The 16,656-nt window shown below is 37.3% G+C and overlaps 1 protein-coding gene across 1 annotated transcript; it reads right to left on the bottom strand.

Annotated features, from left to right (window-relative positions):
* Window positions 1-771: 771 nt before the first annotated feature.
* LOC113295782 (60S ribosomal protein L11-1) lies at window positions 772-2,785 on the bottom strand. The gene is made up of 5 exons (XM_026544106.1): window positions 2,698-2,785; window positions 2,477-2,584; window positions 2,347-2,389; window positions 2,063-2,258; window positions 772-1,196 (listed from the first exon to the last, which is right to left on the bottom strand). The coding sequence occupies exons 1-5, from the start codon at window positions 2,698-2,700 to the stop codon at window positions 998-1,000; spliced, it is 549 nt and encodes a 182-aa protein (XP_026399891.1). The 5' UTR covers window positions 2,701-2,785; the 3' UTR covers window positions 772-997.
* Window positions 2,786-16,656: the final 13,871 nt, after the last annotated feature.

Below are 16,656 nucleotides of genomic sequence, written 5' to 3'. Positions count from 1 at the left end.
GATCAGCTTTAGTAAAGAGAAAAAGGTCATCTGCAAAGAATACGTGTGAGATATTTGGTGCAATTTTAGTTAGCCGAATGCCTTAAATTTTCTATTTGGATTCTAGATGGATAAGAAGTCCAGAGAAGACTTTCTTGCATGGTATGAAAAGATAAGGAGATAGAGGGTCCTCTTATCAAATGCCCGGAAAGGTTTGAATTCTTCACAGAATCACAGGGATAACCATTAAGTAAAACAGTTGTAGCCTGTAAAGGAAGTAGACAAACATTGAAAGATTAGATCACATCAAGCATCACAGTAACTAAAAGCTTTTAAAGTTTTTAGTGATGAATTTCCAATTGACCCCGTCTCTTTATTTTTCTACATAGAATGAATGGACAATCTATAGCCACAGGGACATTCTTGCACGAACCATGGTTCTGGATGCTCGTAGAAAACATAAACCAGAGTGTCGTTCTACCACATTCTTGCACCTAATAGTGCGAACTTTTTACTGCATATTACTTCTCGCTCCTTCCATTCAGTTCAAGCAATTCGCTGAAACCCAGTAAGTTACAACAATGATGAACGGAAAGCATAGGGAAATCTAACAGAGTTTATGTTCCCCGACAAATTGGGCACACAGAGATCACAAATTAGTGCTCCCAGTGTAATCCAGCAGAGGTTGTTATCTTCAACTACCAATTACCACTTCTTCCTCCTATAAGGAAGATAATCAATAACATAGACACTAACCTCATTTAAGCAAATATTAAACTCAAGAAGAAAACGAGAAACATATAACAAACACAATCCAATTTCATAACGAAACATCAAAAATATATTGTGACAACTACTATTAACTCAAAATTCTCTAGACCATAAAATTGAAAAAACAGAGTTTGGCTGCCTACATGAAAAGCTAACAAGCAAGATGGTTTTTCACATAGCAAGAAAACAAAACCTAGCCCTTCCAATTAACCAGTAATATTCTGTGACTTGTTGTGAATGACTCCAATTAACCAGTGATATTCTGAGACTTGTTGAGAATGACTCCCTCATATTTGACCTGGAACCACTTCATAGCATCATCCTTGGTAACCCTGTGTTGAATACCAACTCTTGACTTGCACCTACGACGACGTCCAACACGGTATCCTGGGCGTTCTAAAACAACGTAGAAGTCCATTCCATAAATACCGGTTGAAGGATCATACCTGAAACCACAAGATAAAGATGATTATCAGGATAGCAATTCAAATAATATAAATTAATCAAATTGGAATCTGAATCTACTCTAGTTTCTTCCCATTTTTCATATCACGTGTATCATATACATCAACAAAAAAAGCATAAGAAACACAATAAATACAGCACAAAGCAAGCAGAAAATCCCCAACACATCAAGAAGATAATTGAATACAACAACCTATTGCTGCAGATCCAACTTTTAACTATTCAACATGGCTCTACCAGCAAAATAATTTGGAAAGCAAGGGATGCTCAAACTTGGCAGGAGTATGACTCTCCTGCAAATAACATGTATTTGAATTTTGAAGTGACGTGCTGCCACCACGCCCGAGTATCTAAACAACTAACCCTGACAGAATTAGTTACCCATTACTTTTAACAATTAGTGAAATATTTCAATCACTGCAAGATATACAGTTGACACACCAATTCAAAGAAGTGAGACAACAATGATTAAAGTAACTTTAAACAATGGCTAAGCAGCCAAGATGCATCAGTTCAGCCCAACTGGATTGAAATTTAAAACTTACAAATTCAACCTCTATACAGAAAATCTAACTGAAAATATCCTGAGGTATTACATTCTCAAACCTTTCAACATGTCAATTAGCAGTGCTAATTTAGCACAAATCACTGGTACACTAGATTAGAAAACAAATAACTAACACCCTATTCAGCTCAACCAAAATACTGTGTCATTCAAACAAACAGATCATTCACAAATACTATCCTACAAAACTAACAGCAGTTATTATACCTAAACATGAATTAAAAATTTGATGTAAACGTAATAACTTCGAAACCAAAAAAAAACAAAAAAAAAACAGCTTACTTAATTCCAAGATCAATATGCTCCTGAATACCGAATCCAAAACATCCAGTATCACTGAAGTTTCTCCTCAAGAGCTCGTATTCCTTAACCTTCAATCCACTTTCAAGAAGCTGCATAGCTTTCTCACCTCTCACGGTAACATAACAAGCAATCTTTTCATTACGCCTGATTCCAAATGATCTAACAGTGTACCTAGCTGATATCCAAAACCCCCATAAGAAATCACACAAAAAAGACGAACAAAACATTAAACCCTAAGATTTACTCAGGGTGAAAAATCTTACCCTTGGAGAAGACTGGGGCTTGACCACTCAATTGTTCCAAAACCTTTAGATCAAAAAAAAAACAGTTAGATATACACAGTATTGAGAGATCCAAGAGATTGTACAGATGAGAGTAGGTTGTCGATGATACCTTAGCGGCTCTGGTGAGACGATCTCCAGATTCACCAACAGAAATGTTAAGGACAAGCTTTTGGACTTTGATGTCCCTCATTGGGTTCGTAAGTTTCTTCTCTGCTGCCTGATTTCATTTTACCACATACAACAAGAAGAAAGGTTATGAAAAACGCATCTAAAATGAGAAGGATAATCAACAAGGTAAAGAAGATATACAGAGAGAGAGAGGGAGCTCACCATGGCTGCCTGCAATGAAGGTTAGTACAGTTCGGCCTTTAGGAGGAGAGGAAGGAAAAGTAGAGAGAAACTTATAGAGAAAAATCAGAAACCCTAGAAAAGTCCTTGCTTTTAACCTAATATCTTGCGGATACCGGATCCTATCGGGTTGGTTCTATGGCTTTGCGTGAGTGTAAGGGCTTACAAGCAACTTGGCCCAGTCTTGTGAGCCCACTTAGAAATGTTTCGAATTCAAAGTTGTTTCTCATCGCATTATTGGCAAGGTTTTCCCTACTTTCCACCCAAACTTTTCCTATTCACCACTCACATAAATTACCATCTCCGCTTATCCTATTTACCACCCATATAAACTTTAGGAAATTCTAATTACCACCTCTTTGACTATATGTTTACAGGCAATAATAACTTAAAAAACTAAAACCCTAAGTTACAAACTAGTTCTTCTTCTCCGTCTTCTGTTTTGTGACCGGTGGTAAGGAGAATTGATAGCCATAAGATTTATTTGTAGTTTTTTTGATCAAATCATGGATTTTATGTGTTCAAAATGTAACTATTTTTTCAAGCTTGATCAGCTTTACATGATTCTGTCATGATTTCTTAGTGTATGATCTTAGACTGGTATCACTTCATGTGTCTACGTTGTTGAAATACTAAAGTGAGCAAGGATTGATGTCTACTTTGTCGAAATAAATAGATTATAGTATGAAAACATTGTCTGATGTATATAAGATTGAGTCACCATGGAAGTGGAAACACTAACTTCCTTCCATTACTTTCACCCATTTTTTCTTGTTTGGTAGATAAAAAATTAAAGACAACAAGGTATTTCGACATAATCATGAAGTTAATTGGAAGGTCAAAATGGTTAGGGGTTTGGCTCAACAAAGCCAACATGATCAGTTCACCCATTTCTAGGGTTAATAGTGTGTAATTAAGCAGAACTCTAATATCTAGGGTTAATAGTTTTTAATGGTTTTGTATTAAAATGGTGATTAATGAAGGGGAAAAAAAGTGGTGTTCCGATGAAAAGGAAGATTAACGATGATGAAGGAAGATAAGAGCGGTCAATTCTAATAAAATTTAATTTGATTTTTATAGGTGGTAAATAGGAAAGAGTAAATTGTAAAGTAAAATTACTTTAAAAATTTTAAGGGAGGTGGCAAATAGGAGAAACGTGGGTGGCAAATAGGTGAAACCATTGGCAAAAACACCTTCTTAACGGAGTCAAGAAAGATGCGCCAAAAAAAGTGATAAGAATATTATAGAGCAAGGAAAAACAAAATAACTAGGAAGTTGAGGCTGGCATCCCAATTATAAAAGAGAGTCGAATAAAATAACAAAATCAATTATGAAGTTGAGGGTGGCGTCCTACTATAAAGGAGAGTCGAAAACGAGAAACCTTCTGAGTGTCTGGTTATACAGTCTAGACTAAGCAATCTGGTGATTGTGAAAAACATTAACTACTTGATTAATCAATGTTGCAGTAGCAATCATGATCAACATTCCCTCTTACAGTCAAGATAAATGGATCCCACAGCATATTAATCAATTCAAGATCAACATTGACGCTTCCTTTGATGATTTACATGAACTTTTTGGTGTTCCTCTAATAATTTAATATCATACAGGTACTTGTCGTGGCATCATAGGAAGATACTTTGATGGAGGATTAGATGTCGAACAGAAGGAATGTTTGGCAGTTAAAGAAGCTATCTTATGGGCCAAGACTCTAAAAATAATAAATTTGGTTTTCGAATATAACTGGTTGAATGTAGTAAACTCCATCAAAGGTGCAACCCCTTATGTGTATTGGGTGAACAGTTGCGGACCCAAGAAAAAAATTTAAGGGGTGCTAAAAATATTTTTGTACAAATATGTGGACTTTTGAGGACTAAATTCAAAATTTCAGGTGGGCCAAATAATAAATATTAGATAAATACAGGGTTTTTTTTATTGAATTTCTTGATTTTAGGGGGGACTAGAGCCAGGGTTAATCAACCCTTGGCTCCGCCCCTTTGGGTGAATCAGGGGATTATAATAGAAATAAAGAACCTCTTATCTAGTGTAGTCTCTAGTATTGTTAGTTATGTGAAAAGGACAAGCAATAATGCAACTCATCACCTAGCCAACAAAGCTAGAACTAATAGAGCTTTTTTTTGACTTTTTTGATAAAATCCCAAATGAATATGTAGACGTAGTAAGGGATAATGAAGTTAGCCTGGTGTCATGTAATATAAACTAATGAATGTACTTTTTTTTTGTTTCAAAAAATAAATAATTAATTATTGTTTGAAAAAATTGGAAAACTATGTACTTTGAACCTTCCTAAGTTTTTTTTCTTTGATTAGGTTTTTTTTATCTTACTTTCTGTTCTTTCCTTTCCTTTTGTTTTTTTCTTTTCTATTTCCTCTTCTTCTCTTTTCTTTTTTTGTATTCTCTTTGGGTGATACAAGTTTTGTTAGAGCACTGATCAGTCGAACTCGCAAGCGTTGCTATCTCAAGCTCTTTTGTCAAGTTTAGTTGATCAAAACTATAGTCTTTATTTCTAGTTTACTTATAGTTATGTCTCAAATTAAGATAGAATGTGTAGTTGAGCTTTAGACTTCACGACGTTCATCGATTGAAGACGAAGATCTACTGAGGAGAGCTTTGAGGAACTTCATCAACAAAAGGTATGTGGAGACTAAAACTTATCTATCACTCAGAAGTCTATTTTATTCTATATCTTAATGAGACTAAGTCATATAGCTATATAGACTTTTATATTATACACATTTGATGTTTCGAGCCGAGTTTATCTCGCTTATCTATTTCTCGAAATATGTGTTGGAAGCTTTTTGCTTTAGCTATGTTCATCAGATTCTTGACGAGTTTAGTTGGAAACAATTTATTTGTTGGAAACTAAATAATAAGTCGAAAGATGATCATGTGGAAATTGCCTTGAAACATCTTACATGATTTGTGTGAGGCAATTATTTGATGTCGACCCGCGAAGTTTCGTATTGATCATTCGATCATTTGAAAATTACTTGATGCTAAAAGTTTGTGTGACACGGTTATTGTCGTCTTCTAAGGATGTTTCAATGATTGAAATGGTAGTTTAGAACAAAAACCTTTGTCTGGATGCAACACACTATCTTACCTAGTATGCAAACTGTTTTGGTATGATTCAGGTCCGGGAACCTTGTTTGTAGGTATGCGAACGGTTTTAACTGTTAAAGTCTAGGAACCTTGTTTGCATACTAGTATGCGAACGTTCTACCTGAGTTAGGTCCGGGACTTCTGTTTGCATACCCGTTTACAAACGGCTGGACAAGACCAAAGTCCGGAAGCTATAGTTTGTGTACCTATTTGCAAACTTAGTGGTTTAAGTTCTAAAATCGGTTGAGTATGTTTTTCATACTCATGAACAAATACATTTATGAATTAAGGAATGCAATATTTGCAAACCGTGGCTTAATGTTCATGAATTGATTCTTATGAATCAATCTGATTTTGATTCAATTGGTTCGTATTTATTTCAGTGAAATAGTGAACAATTGAACAACTCTATATGAAACACAATTTGATTCATTTGATTATCTTTCATGATTAATTGATCATCATAGTTGATCTAAAAGTGTTAGGTGAACGTGGTTAAGACAAAAGTGTTCATATGGCTAACTTCGTTTGACTGTTATTAAGCCAACTCAATACACATGTTTAGGTACGGTAACTCAGATATAAATGAAGGTATATTTCATTTGTGTGTAACAAGCTAAGACCATCTAACGGTGGAAAGATATTGCTTTGGTTTTAAGCAGACTTAGTTTGAATCTTAAATCAGGTTTTCATCTAACGGTGAATATTGAATGCTTTGTTACTAAGCTATCTTACCTTTGATTGAAAGCAAACCCTGATTTGAAAGACTATATAAAAGAGAACTCTAGCAACTGGAAAACCTAATCCCGACACTTTCATGTGTCCTAGTTGCGACTAGAGTCGATTCTCCTTTAACTTAGGTTTTTCCAAAACCATTATAGGTTAACGACTTGAAGACTTCATTTGGGATTCGTGAAGCCAGACCCTATAATTTTCTCTGTATTTGCGTGTTCTGATCTTACTCGTATTGAGTGCTATCTTCTCTAAGATTTGCTCGAGATTTATCTTCTCTTTATCTCATTCTTTGTGATTCCGCAATAACTTCTTCTACTACCATATACTTAAGTTATTGTGAGGTGATTGATTTTTCTAGGCTGTTCTTCGGGAATATAAGACCGGATTATCAATTGGTTCTTGTTCATCTTGATTTATCAAAAGACGTAACAAAAACTTCGTAAGTACTTCTGCGGGAGACAGATTGTTGATGGTTGTTTTTAGTTCAGGGCTAAAATTGTAAAACCATGTATTTAATGCGTTGTATGTAAAGGGACTTGAGCCATTTAAAAGTAATGAGTGCCCGTGCCTCTCCACTTACACATGTATTGAGCAACTCAGTATATTTATTCAGAATGGTGCATGTAGCAATAATCTCAAACATTCTGTAAACTCTCGCCTGCATTACTCATTAGTGTATCGTTTATTGAGTATTTTCCTATGCTATGTTCCCTGGATGAACCCTTATTATTGGTACGACATGAAAAGTAGTGTTCACTTGCAGCTGGGTAGCATGAATTTTCCGAAGTATCAAAATTAAGGTCTGCATGAAAATGCTCAATCAGAAGACGCGCTAACTGCTCTCTGAGAATAAAAGAACTTTGTGTCAACACACAAAATTTGTTAAATTTGTTCAATTTTGTGATAACTCACAAGATTCAAGTTTTGGCCCAATTAATTTGCAAAAATTAGGTCTTTTGCGCCTTGTGCAAATATCTTGAACCCTATTGGCCGAGGCCAAACCTAGATAAGCTGGGAACTAATCCGCCATGAAGCTAGTAGGTATAAAGCCCTACCAGAAAATAAGAAACAAAAGAGGAACTGTGGCAAATAGGAGCAATGACAAAGGGGCGTGGCCACGCCACATAACCGGCCGATCCGCTCCAACAGGCCCCGTCTGTGGCCGCTGGCCACGCTCCATGTTGCCCTTGTAGGCCCTCTTTCCGATCGACCAATCAGGTCGCTCTAAATGCGTCACACGCATTTAGAATGAGTTCGACCCACATTGCTTGCCGGCCCTCTTTCCCATTGACCAATCAGGTCGCTCTAAATGCGCCACACGCATTTAGAATGAGGTCGGCCCCACATTGCTTGCCGGACCTCTTTCTCATTGACCAATCAGGTCGCTCTAAATGCGCCACAGGCATTTATAATGAAGACGGCCCCACATTGCTTGTCGTCCCTCTTTCCCATCGACCAATTAGGTCACTCTAAATGCGCCACACGCATTTAGAATGAGGATGGCCCCACATTTCTTGTCGGCCCTCTTTCCCATCGACCAATCAGGTCGCTCTAAATGCGTCACGCTCATTTTAGAATGAGGACGACCCCACATTGCTTTTCGTCCCTCTTTCCCATTAACCAATCAGGTTGCTCTAAATGCGCCACACGCATTTGGAATGAGGCCGGCCCATGTTGCTTACCGGCCCCCCTCTTTTGCCATCGACCAATCAGATAGCTCAAAACCCACCACACACACTTTTAATAAACTTGGAAGTTGGTTGGTCGATGCGCCTAATTCCATTAGGAATCTAATCTAGACGTCCCAAGCCAGTCTCCAAAAAAATCACGGTCGAACGATTTGGCCACTTGATTTATTAAGCTTAGACGTTCCTAACGCGCCCAAATAGGCATCACCATGCCTCCGCAAGCAACGTGCCAACACCGCTGCTGCAATCTGCGCCAAGGTGCAGAGATTGCCTACAAGCCATCCCAAACCGTGCCTAGTGATCATCGCAGGTGCCATGACGATTGGCTAGCCAACCTGCCAAATCGCTCCAGCGTGCCAATTGACAGGCCATGCTATCCCGCGGCAGCGATATACTTACGTGCCACAACGGGGCAGATGCGTGCTACCTCACTCTTTGTTCATGGCCAATGACATAACAAATCCCTGTATGATGTTTTATAATCTTGGAAACCCATGGCCAAATCCTAGCGTGGCCAAAATAACTTTATAGTTAAAGCTAATCAAACGGCCTAAGAGAGTCCAATTTGGCTCATACTCTCTTCACCATTAATAGAGTAATATTCAAATTCTAACCAGGCTATCCTGATCAGAACAAAATTCTTGTTTTAGTGGATTTGGTTAAACCAAAAGGATACCCTATTTTCTAGTCATGTCCTTGCCATGATTTCCTTGATCAAAACGGCCAAGGACGGACTTGCCAAGATGTCGCCGCGCCACATAGCCGCACACGCCATTTAGGGTTTGACATGCCAAACCCTAATTTGGTCAGGGTCGTTATGCCACCCTATGCCAAATAACATCACCTAGGTATTAAGTTAGATGTGACAACTAGAGCTAATATCATTGAGTCATATTTGGATCTAACACCAATATGACAAGATATAGCAGGCGCCACTTTGTCGCTATGCTATTGGCAGGCGCCACCTTTCGACAACGCCATTGGCAGGTGCCACCTCACCACTTAGTGTTAGAGCATTTCTCGGTCGAATTCGCATGCGTTGCTATCTCAAGCATGTTTGTCAATGTTAGTGATCAAAACTATATGTCTTGATTTCTAGTATACTTATGACTAAGTCTCGGTCTAGGATAGTTAGGAATAGTTGAGCTCCAGACTCCATGGCGATTATCTTACAAAGACGAAGAACTACTCAAGGAACCAGTGGAACTTCATCCGACCAAAAGGGATGTGGATACTTGAACTCATCTATCACTCAAAAGTCTATTTACTCTATCTCCTACTCTTGAGACAAAAGTCGTATAAGTATGATAGTTTTCATACATACAAATTTGATATTTCGAGCCGAGTTTACTCGCCTATATTTTTTTTCGAAATATGTGTTGGAAAGCTTTTGCTTTAACCATTTTCATCTTTACCCATGACGAAAGTCATGATGACGTTTTAATCTTGAAAATAGCTTTGATGACGATAGTCGATTCTTTATGTCTAACGACTATTATAACATTATAGAAGAATGTTTCAATGATTGAAATATAGAGTTGAGATTACGTAACCAACTATGGATATAAGCATATATAGTGTGTTCGCACATCAGTGTATAAATCCATGTACCGGAAACCAAGTATGTGCATATGTGTGCATGCGGTATTGGCGAAGGACAAAGGTTAGGTACGCGTACTGGCGGAAGTTTTCATACCGAAAATTTATGTTGTGGTTTGTGAAGTTTGCAAACTGAAAAACCAGTCACCTAGGTATGCGTACCTGTACGCGTATCCACGGAAGTTTTCAAATCGAAACTTTCTGCTGAGTTTTCATACTCAAAGTCCGGTTGCTATGGTACACGTACCCGTACGCGTACCTAAGCTGGTTATATTTCTCAAATCGGTAGTTTCATGAACTTAAACAATAAATCAATAAGGAGTGCAATCTTTGCAAACCGTGGCTATATTGTTCACGAATTGATTCAAGTGAATCAAACCGATTTTGTTTCAATTGTGTCTATGTATAAAGATCTAAGCAATTGAACAACTCTTGAACTAGTTCTTATGAGTCATTTGAACTAGTTATGAGAAAGATGAATACGGTTAATATAAAAGTGCTCATATGGCTAACCATTAGTTAACTATTTGTGAACCAAATAAGTGTACACGTTTAGGTACGATTACTCAAACCTAAATAAATAAATTTCATTTGTTTGTGACAAGCTAAGTTTCGATCTAACGGTTGAAAGATATTAGCTTGGATAAATCAGGTTTTTCATCTAATAGTGAATATTGAATGCTTTGTTACCAAGGTAACTTGGATTGCAAATCCTGAGTTGAAAACTATATAAGGGAGACGTCTAGCAACTGGAAAAAATAATCCTCGCACCTTCTGTGTGATACTAGTTGGTTTGCTAGAATCGATTCTCCTTTAACCGTAGGTTTCTTCTCGAGACTTTGTCGGTTAACGACTTAAAGACTTCATTGGGATTGTGAAGCCAGGCGAAACTACTTCTCTTGTAGTTAAGCGATCTGATCTTTCCATTTTATATCATACGAGTTCAATTGTAAGATTGGCTTGAGATTATATCTCCGATAGGGCAAGATAAAAAGAAATCACAAACATCTTCGTCTCATCGTTTGTGATTCCGCAATATCTAGTTTCGCTACCATACGATTTAGATTATTGTGAGGTGATTGATAATTCTAGGTTGTTCTTCGGGAATATAAGTATGGGTTACCGATTGGTTCCTGTTCACCTTGATTTTATCAAAAGACAGAACAAAACTTGTAGGTTTATCTGTGGGAGACAAATTTATCTATTATCATAGACTTTTCTATGTGATAAAGATTTGTTTATTTAAGTCTTCGACTTTGGGTCGTAGCAACTCTTGGTTGTGGGTGAGATCAGCTAAGGAAATCAAGTGCGTAGTATCCTGCTGGGATCAGAGACGTAAGGAGCGCAACTGTACCTTGAATCAGTGTGATATTGATTAGGGTTCAACTACAGTCCAGACCGAAGTTTGTTTGTAGTAGGATAGTGTCTGTAACGGCTTAATACAGTGTGGTGTTCAATCTGGACTAGGTCCTTGGGTTTTTCTGCATTTGTGGTTTCCTCATTAACAAAATTTCTGGTGTCTGTGTCATTTCTATTCCGCATTATATTTTGTTATATAACAGAAATATCATAGGTTGTGCGTTTGTATCGATCAATTGTGAAATCCAACCTTTGGTTCTTGATTATCCTTGGATATTAGTCTTTGGTACCATCCAAGTTTATTATCCTTGTATTTGATAAAGACTCGCAGATTTCTATTTGCTTAAGTAAAAATCAAATCAAGAGAGAGAGATATTAACTCCTCGATATACTTTTCTCTAGATTGAGTCTGATTGTATAGTTGATTCTCTAGAAAGAATATTGGAGTTAGTCCATACTGATTGCTAATCGAAAATATTGGGTGTAGTTGTTAGACGCCCGCTTTTTCAATTGGTATCAGAGCAGGAAAACACGTTTAAAGACCTTATCAGTCTGTGTTTGTAGCGATCTGACTCTATGGACGGTAGTGATATCTCTGTCTTCGCAAAACCAGATCAGGATCCTCTTAATGACGATAAGAGTTTGAGACCTCAAAGAAATCTATCATATCTTCCCCTCTGTCAGAAACCAATGTCAACTGGGAGAATCGCCTAGATGAACAATTGGATGAACTTTCAGAGAAAGTGACTCAGATGAGGGACCAATTATTGATGAAGAAGTCTCACAGTATATTATACTCTTTGACGATATCATATAAAAAAGGGATCAACTGCCTACCTGGCAAAATATTTGTCTTCTCTCTGTCGTGAAAATAGGAAACTAAAAAAACTCTTTAAAGGATATGACAATGGTTATAAACTTCTACAATCCATCCTTAAAGATCGCGATGAAGAAGTCCATTCAAAGATTACTGAATGTGAAAACCTTCAGAAGAGTTTGTGTGTGTTGAAAGAAAGACTTGCTGAATCTGAGGCAAAGTATGACTCTCAACAGAAATACTATAACGACAGAGAAAGCCTTTTTCTTGCCAAAGAAAAACAACTGAATAATGATCTCTCTATAGCTGTTAACAAGGCATAATCGCTAGAAGAAAATCTAAGAAGATTCAACACTAGCTCTACAAAATTATCTTCCATGTTAGGAGCATGTAAAGAGCATCGTGATACACGTGGTCTGGGCTAGCTCCTAACAATGGGAAGATCAATTTTGTTTGTGCCAATAACAACGTGCCGTGTGAAAAATCACCTATTACAGCTGATGTTCCGGTAAACAAAGATTGTCATTCTTCAATGACAAGGCGTAGGAGAGCCGTTAAAAACATTTCTTTCAACTGTTACTATTGTGGAAACAAGGTTAACGTTGAACGGAAATATCGTTTTCGGATAAGAAATGAAAAACTTCATAACATTCTTATATGGATGTCAAAGAAAGTAATCAAGCCAGTCTCTCTCTGTGTTGAGAACAACATAGTCTCGAATCTAGAAGAGTACTATGATAATTCCTCTCTTAGTTATATGTATGACACTGACTCTTTTGACATACGTAGAGGAAAGAATGTCATATGGAAAGCTAAGAAGATTGATGTCCCAGTAAATAGAAAAAGACGTCAAAGGAAGAAAGGAATGTCATCTGGTGACAAGGATCACACTGAGTCAAAAATATCGGGTTTCAATCACATTCACATCAACAATCATGCTTCCGATTTAAGAACCAGTATAAATAATCTCAAGTGGAAAATCAAAAAAATTAAGGAAGAAAGCATCTTCAGGTGTGTCTTATTTATCCTTGTAATAATTCTCTTGAAATTAATCCTCTTGTTGACTCATAGAAGGAAAACGATGATGAGCTATGTGCTATGTCTATAACTTGACCAGTCTTTCTATGCATCCTCGTTTCATCCTCATGAGGATGCACATAAAGTTCAAGATGCAACTCGTCTTGACAAAAATGGTTGTTGTATTATTCCTTTGGTTCTTTAAGTTAATGCCTTTTATGTAGAATCCTACTCTAGATTTCCTTTCATATTGAAGCATAGATGATCCATAAAAGCTCTTGATAAAATCATGCTTTGTTGAAACACTGAACTTTTCAGTGCTCTCTCTCTTGTTGCACCTTGACAAAGCCTCCTATAAGGCTCCTCTGTTGTGACGGTTTAGAACTTAGTTCATAACAGTGAGCGTTTGCGTATCTGGCCCATTACCGACTTTTAAGAGGGTAACCTTAGGGTTTTCCAATATATATTTCGTACATATACATATATATATATATATCATGAAGATTTTCTTCGTATATACAAGTTCGGGAACGGAATAGTCTCTCAAGAGATAATGATGCAAACTAGGGAAGGGTGCAAAGAGGATGATGAGATCAAACGAAACAACATTGCTGAGTTTTATGAGAACCCTGTTCTTATAAATTGCTATCATGCAATTGATCATATAGACAAGAAACCAGTTCAACTATCACAACAACTGGTTGGAAATCTTCTTCAAGATTTTGAAGTTCTACGTAAACAGTTCGTGATCGCGAAAAAGTATCTCGAGTTTGTGAAGATCAAGCTGAAGGAAGCTAATGAAGATCTAATTTGTGCTCGCAACCTTATAACAAGCCTTAGATAGAGCTCTATAATGTCTAGTAAATCTTCTTAAGAGAACTTTTATTCTTGTTTTTGTTTAAGAAGGATAACTAGAGTTTGGAATAGCCATTATTATGAGTACACATAGTTATGTCCAACGTTTTCATCTTCATGTTTTTAGATTTACTTATTTAAATTCTAAAGTTATTTTGGAAGATGATGATTGCAATTTTAATCTTGTAGATGGGGAAAAACGATTTACTGGTTTTTAAGGAATTGATGAGACGACCGTACGGAGGAGACTCCTCGAACCGAGCGAAATGTTAAACCTCACACAGATGCACTGCTGCAAAGGGGGTGCTTTAGATTCGAGAGATCAATCTGTATTACTCCGTCCTAAATCAAGACAATGACCGTTCTAGAGTAAATTCGGTCACAAGAGAGGATGGGTTGATCTGTAGGAGGGAAACTGAGAAATGTGTGAGATCAATGGTGATCGAGATTGTGGGTGTATGAATTCTGAATATGATAAGCTCTGAATGATTGAAATTTCTCAATTGAGAGTAGTTGCTCAATTTATGAGTTGATGATCTCGTGTTGTCGATGAGACGTGAGATTGATGATACTGTTTGTGTGTCCTTCAATCATGATTCAGGGACTTATTTATATTGCTGGAATTGTAGACACCATGATCCCATGAAGTTTGACAGTTGATGGAATCAAGGAGTGGGTAAGTGGAGATCATGTTTGAAACCAATTGCTCAACGTGTGGATACTTGGTCGATTCTCCACCCACTACCTCGTGAATTCCTTCAACTTGATTGCACGACTTTCTCACATTCTCATTGTGTGTTTGAACACACGTGTTGTAGACCGCCAGACCAAAACCCTAAGTGATATCCCTTTAAAGTGACACGATTGACGTCTCGTGGTTTGTTAGTCAATTGATGACTTCGTGGTTTGATGGGACGATGAGTCCATGTAGTTGCTGAGTTGAACATGATGTTCTGAAACTCATGAATTGAACATGTCATGGGACAGAGGTATAATTCTTACGATGAAGTGAGCAAGTATTGCTCATTCGATGGATCGTTGAATATTGATTGTCGAACCAATATTCCTTGGTTTGAGCAAATATTTATCATCTGAGCAAGTGTTGCTTATGTAATGAATTGTTGAATATTTGATCGTCTGAGCATGTGTTGCTTATCTAATGGATTATTGGCAGTGTGCCAAAAATATTAATTAAAATACTGGTCGTCGAACCGAGCATAATTAATAAAATTAATGACCATCAGGTCGTCGTAAAATTATTAAGGTTGGAATCTGGAATGATGATCCTTGGATTCAGAAACCCTAATTTGATCAATTGATGATATATTCATGGTTCGTCAGAAGTTTAACCATGGGACGAAGGAGGGAGCGACTACATGGGACCGTGGATCAACCATGTAGTTTCTATATGCTCACGTGATCAAATACAAAGAACTCCTGAAGAGTTGACGATTTGTTTATGAAAGAATGATTAAATGCTAGTTTAATCATTTATTCGAAAATGCTCGTCTGAGCCTTAGGTGAGAAAACCTAATTAATTATGACGGAGTGAGGGACCGACCATGGGGTCATGAAACCGTCCCTAGGTTGTCACGTGACCGCCTGACGATCACTTCATGAAAATCCAAAGTGTTTGGAAGAGTTTTGGACCTAATACGAGCAATTGTGCAAATTAGGTCAAACTGTGAAAACTGATGGGACCGACTTCCGTGAGCCAAAGAGCCAATCTTGGTTGGTCAAGATAGCGTGGTCGTGTCCCCAAGGCGTCCGTGTCTCAGTTCTGAGAATATTGATATTTTATGGCGTGCAATTGAGCATACATTCGAGAAAATATGCCAAAATTAGGGTTTCGACGAAACTGAGGAAGACACCATGAGATGATGAAAAATAATTATAAAATAAGGAATAAGGAGGCGTGGGACTGTCGTGGTCAAGGCATGGTCGGCCGGTCGTGACCACGGTCCCGTGGTGCCTTTTCCTTAATTTTATAATATTTTGATGATTTTATGAAAAATTCATGAATTTTGAGAAACTTGATGAATTTAGGGAGTTTCCATGAATTGAAGGAGTTTTCATGAGTTCATGGAAGCAAAATATTAAAATAATAAAAACACGGGCGTGTGGGACCATGTAGGCATGGACGGCCGGCTATGGACCGGTCCCACGAGTTTTTCATAATTTTTTAATATTTTTAGGTATTTTTGATGATTTGAGGGAATTTTTCCTAAATCGTTGTATTTTGAAATACTCGTTCGTGCGGTGACTGTTAGTGCATCGTCGTTGAACACACTTTCACCATTTGGATCGGGGCTTGCTTAGAGGTATCTCAGACGCCCGGTTGTTGATTATTTATTACTAATTGTGGAATTCAGTGGAGAATAATTCACAAAACTGAGTAATAAGATGTTTATTATTAATTCATAGGATCAGCTGAGGATTCGACTACGAATTCAGAATAATAAAGTGAGCATTACCATTCCATGGGATCGTAGATTCGACCATATAATCAGAGTAATTAAGTTTTATCTATTACCATTTATGAGACTAGTTATGGATTCGATCATGAAATCGGAGTAATGAGATAATATAGTTATTGCTATTCTATGAGATCAAGACGTGGATTCGATCATAGAATCAGAACAGTTGTTTATTGCCATTCCATGGGACCAGTCGTGGATTCGACCATGGAATAGGAGCAATAATAGATTATTCTGGAAATTCAGTAGTGAATGTCACAGCAGAATTAAT

Source organism: Papaver somniferum, chromosome 1 (genome assembly GCF_003573695.1).
Source record: "Papaver somniferum cultivar HN1 chromosome 1, ASM357369v1, whole genome shotgun sequence".
NCBI lineage: Eukaryota > Viridiplantae > Streptophyta > Magnoliopsida > Ranunculales > Papaveraceae > Papaver > Papaver somniferum.
The sequence above is the reverse complement of the archived record's forward strand: the minus strand, read 5'-3'. Positions and strand labels throughout refer to the sequence as shown.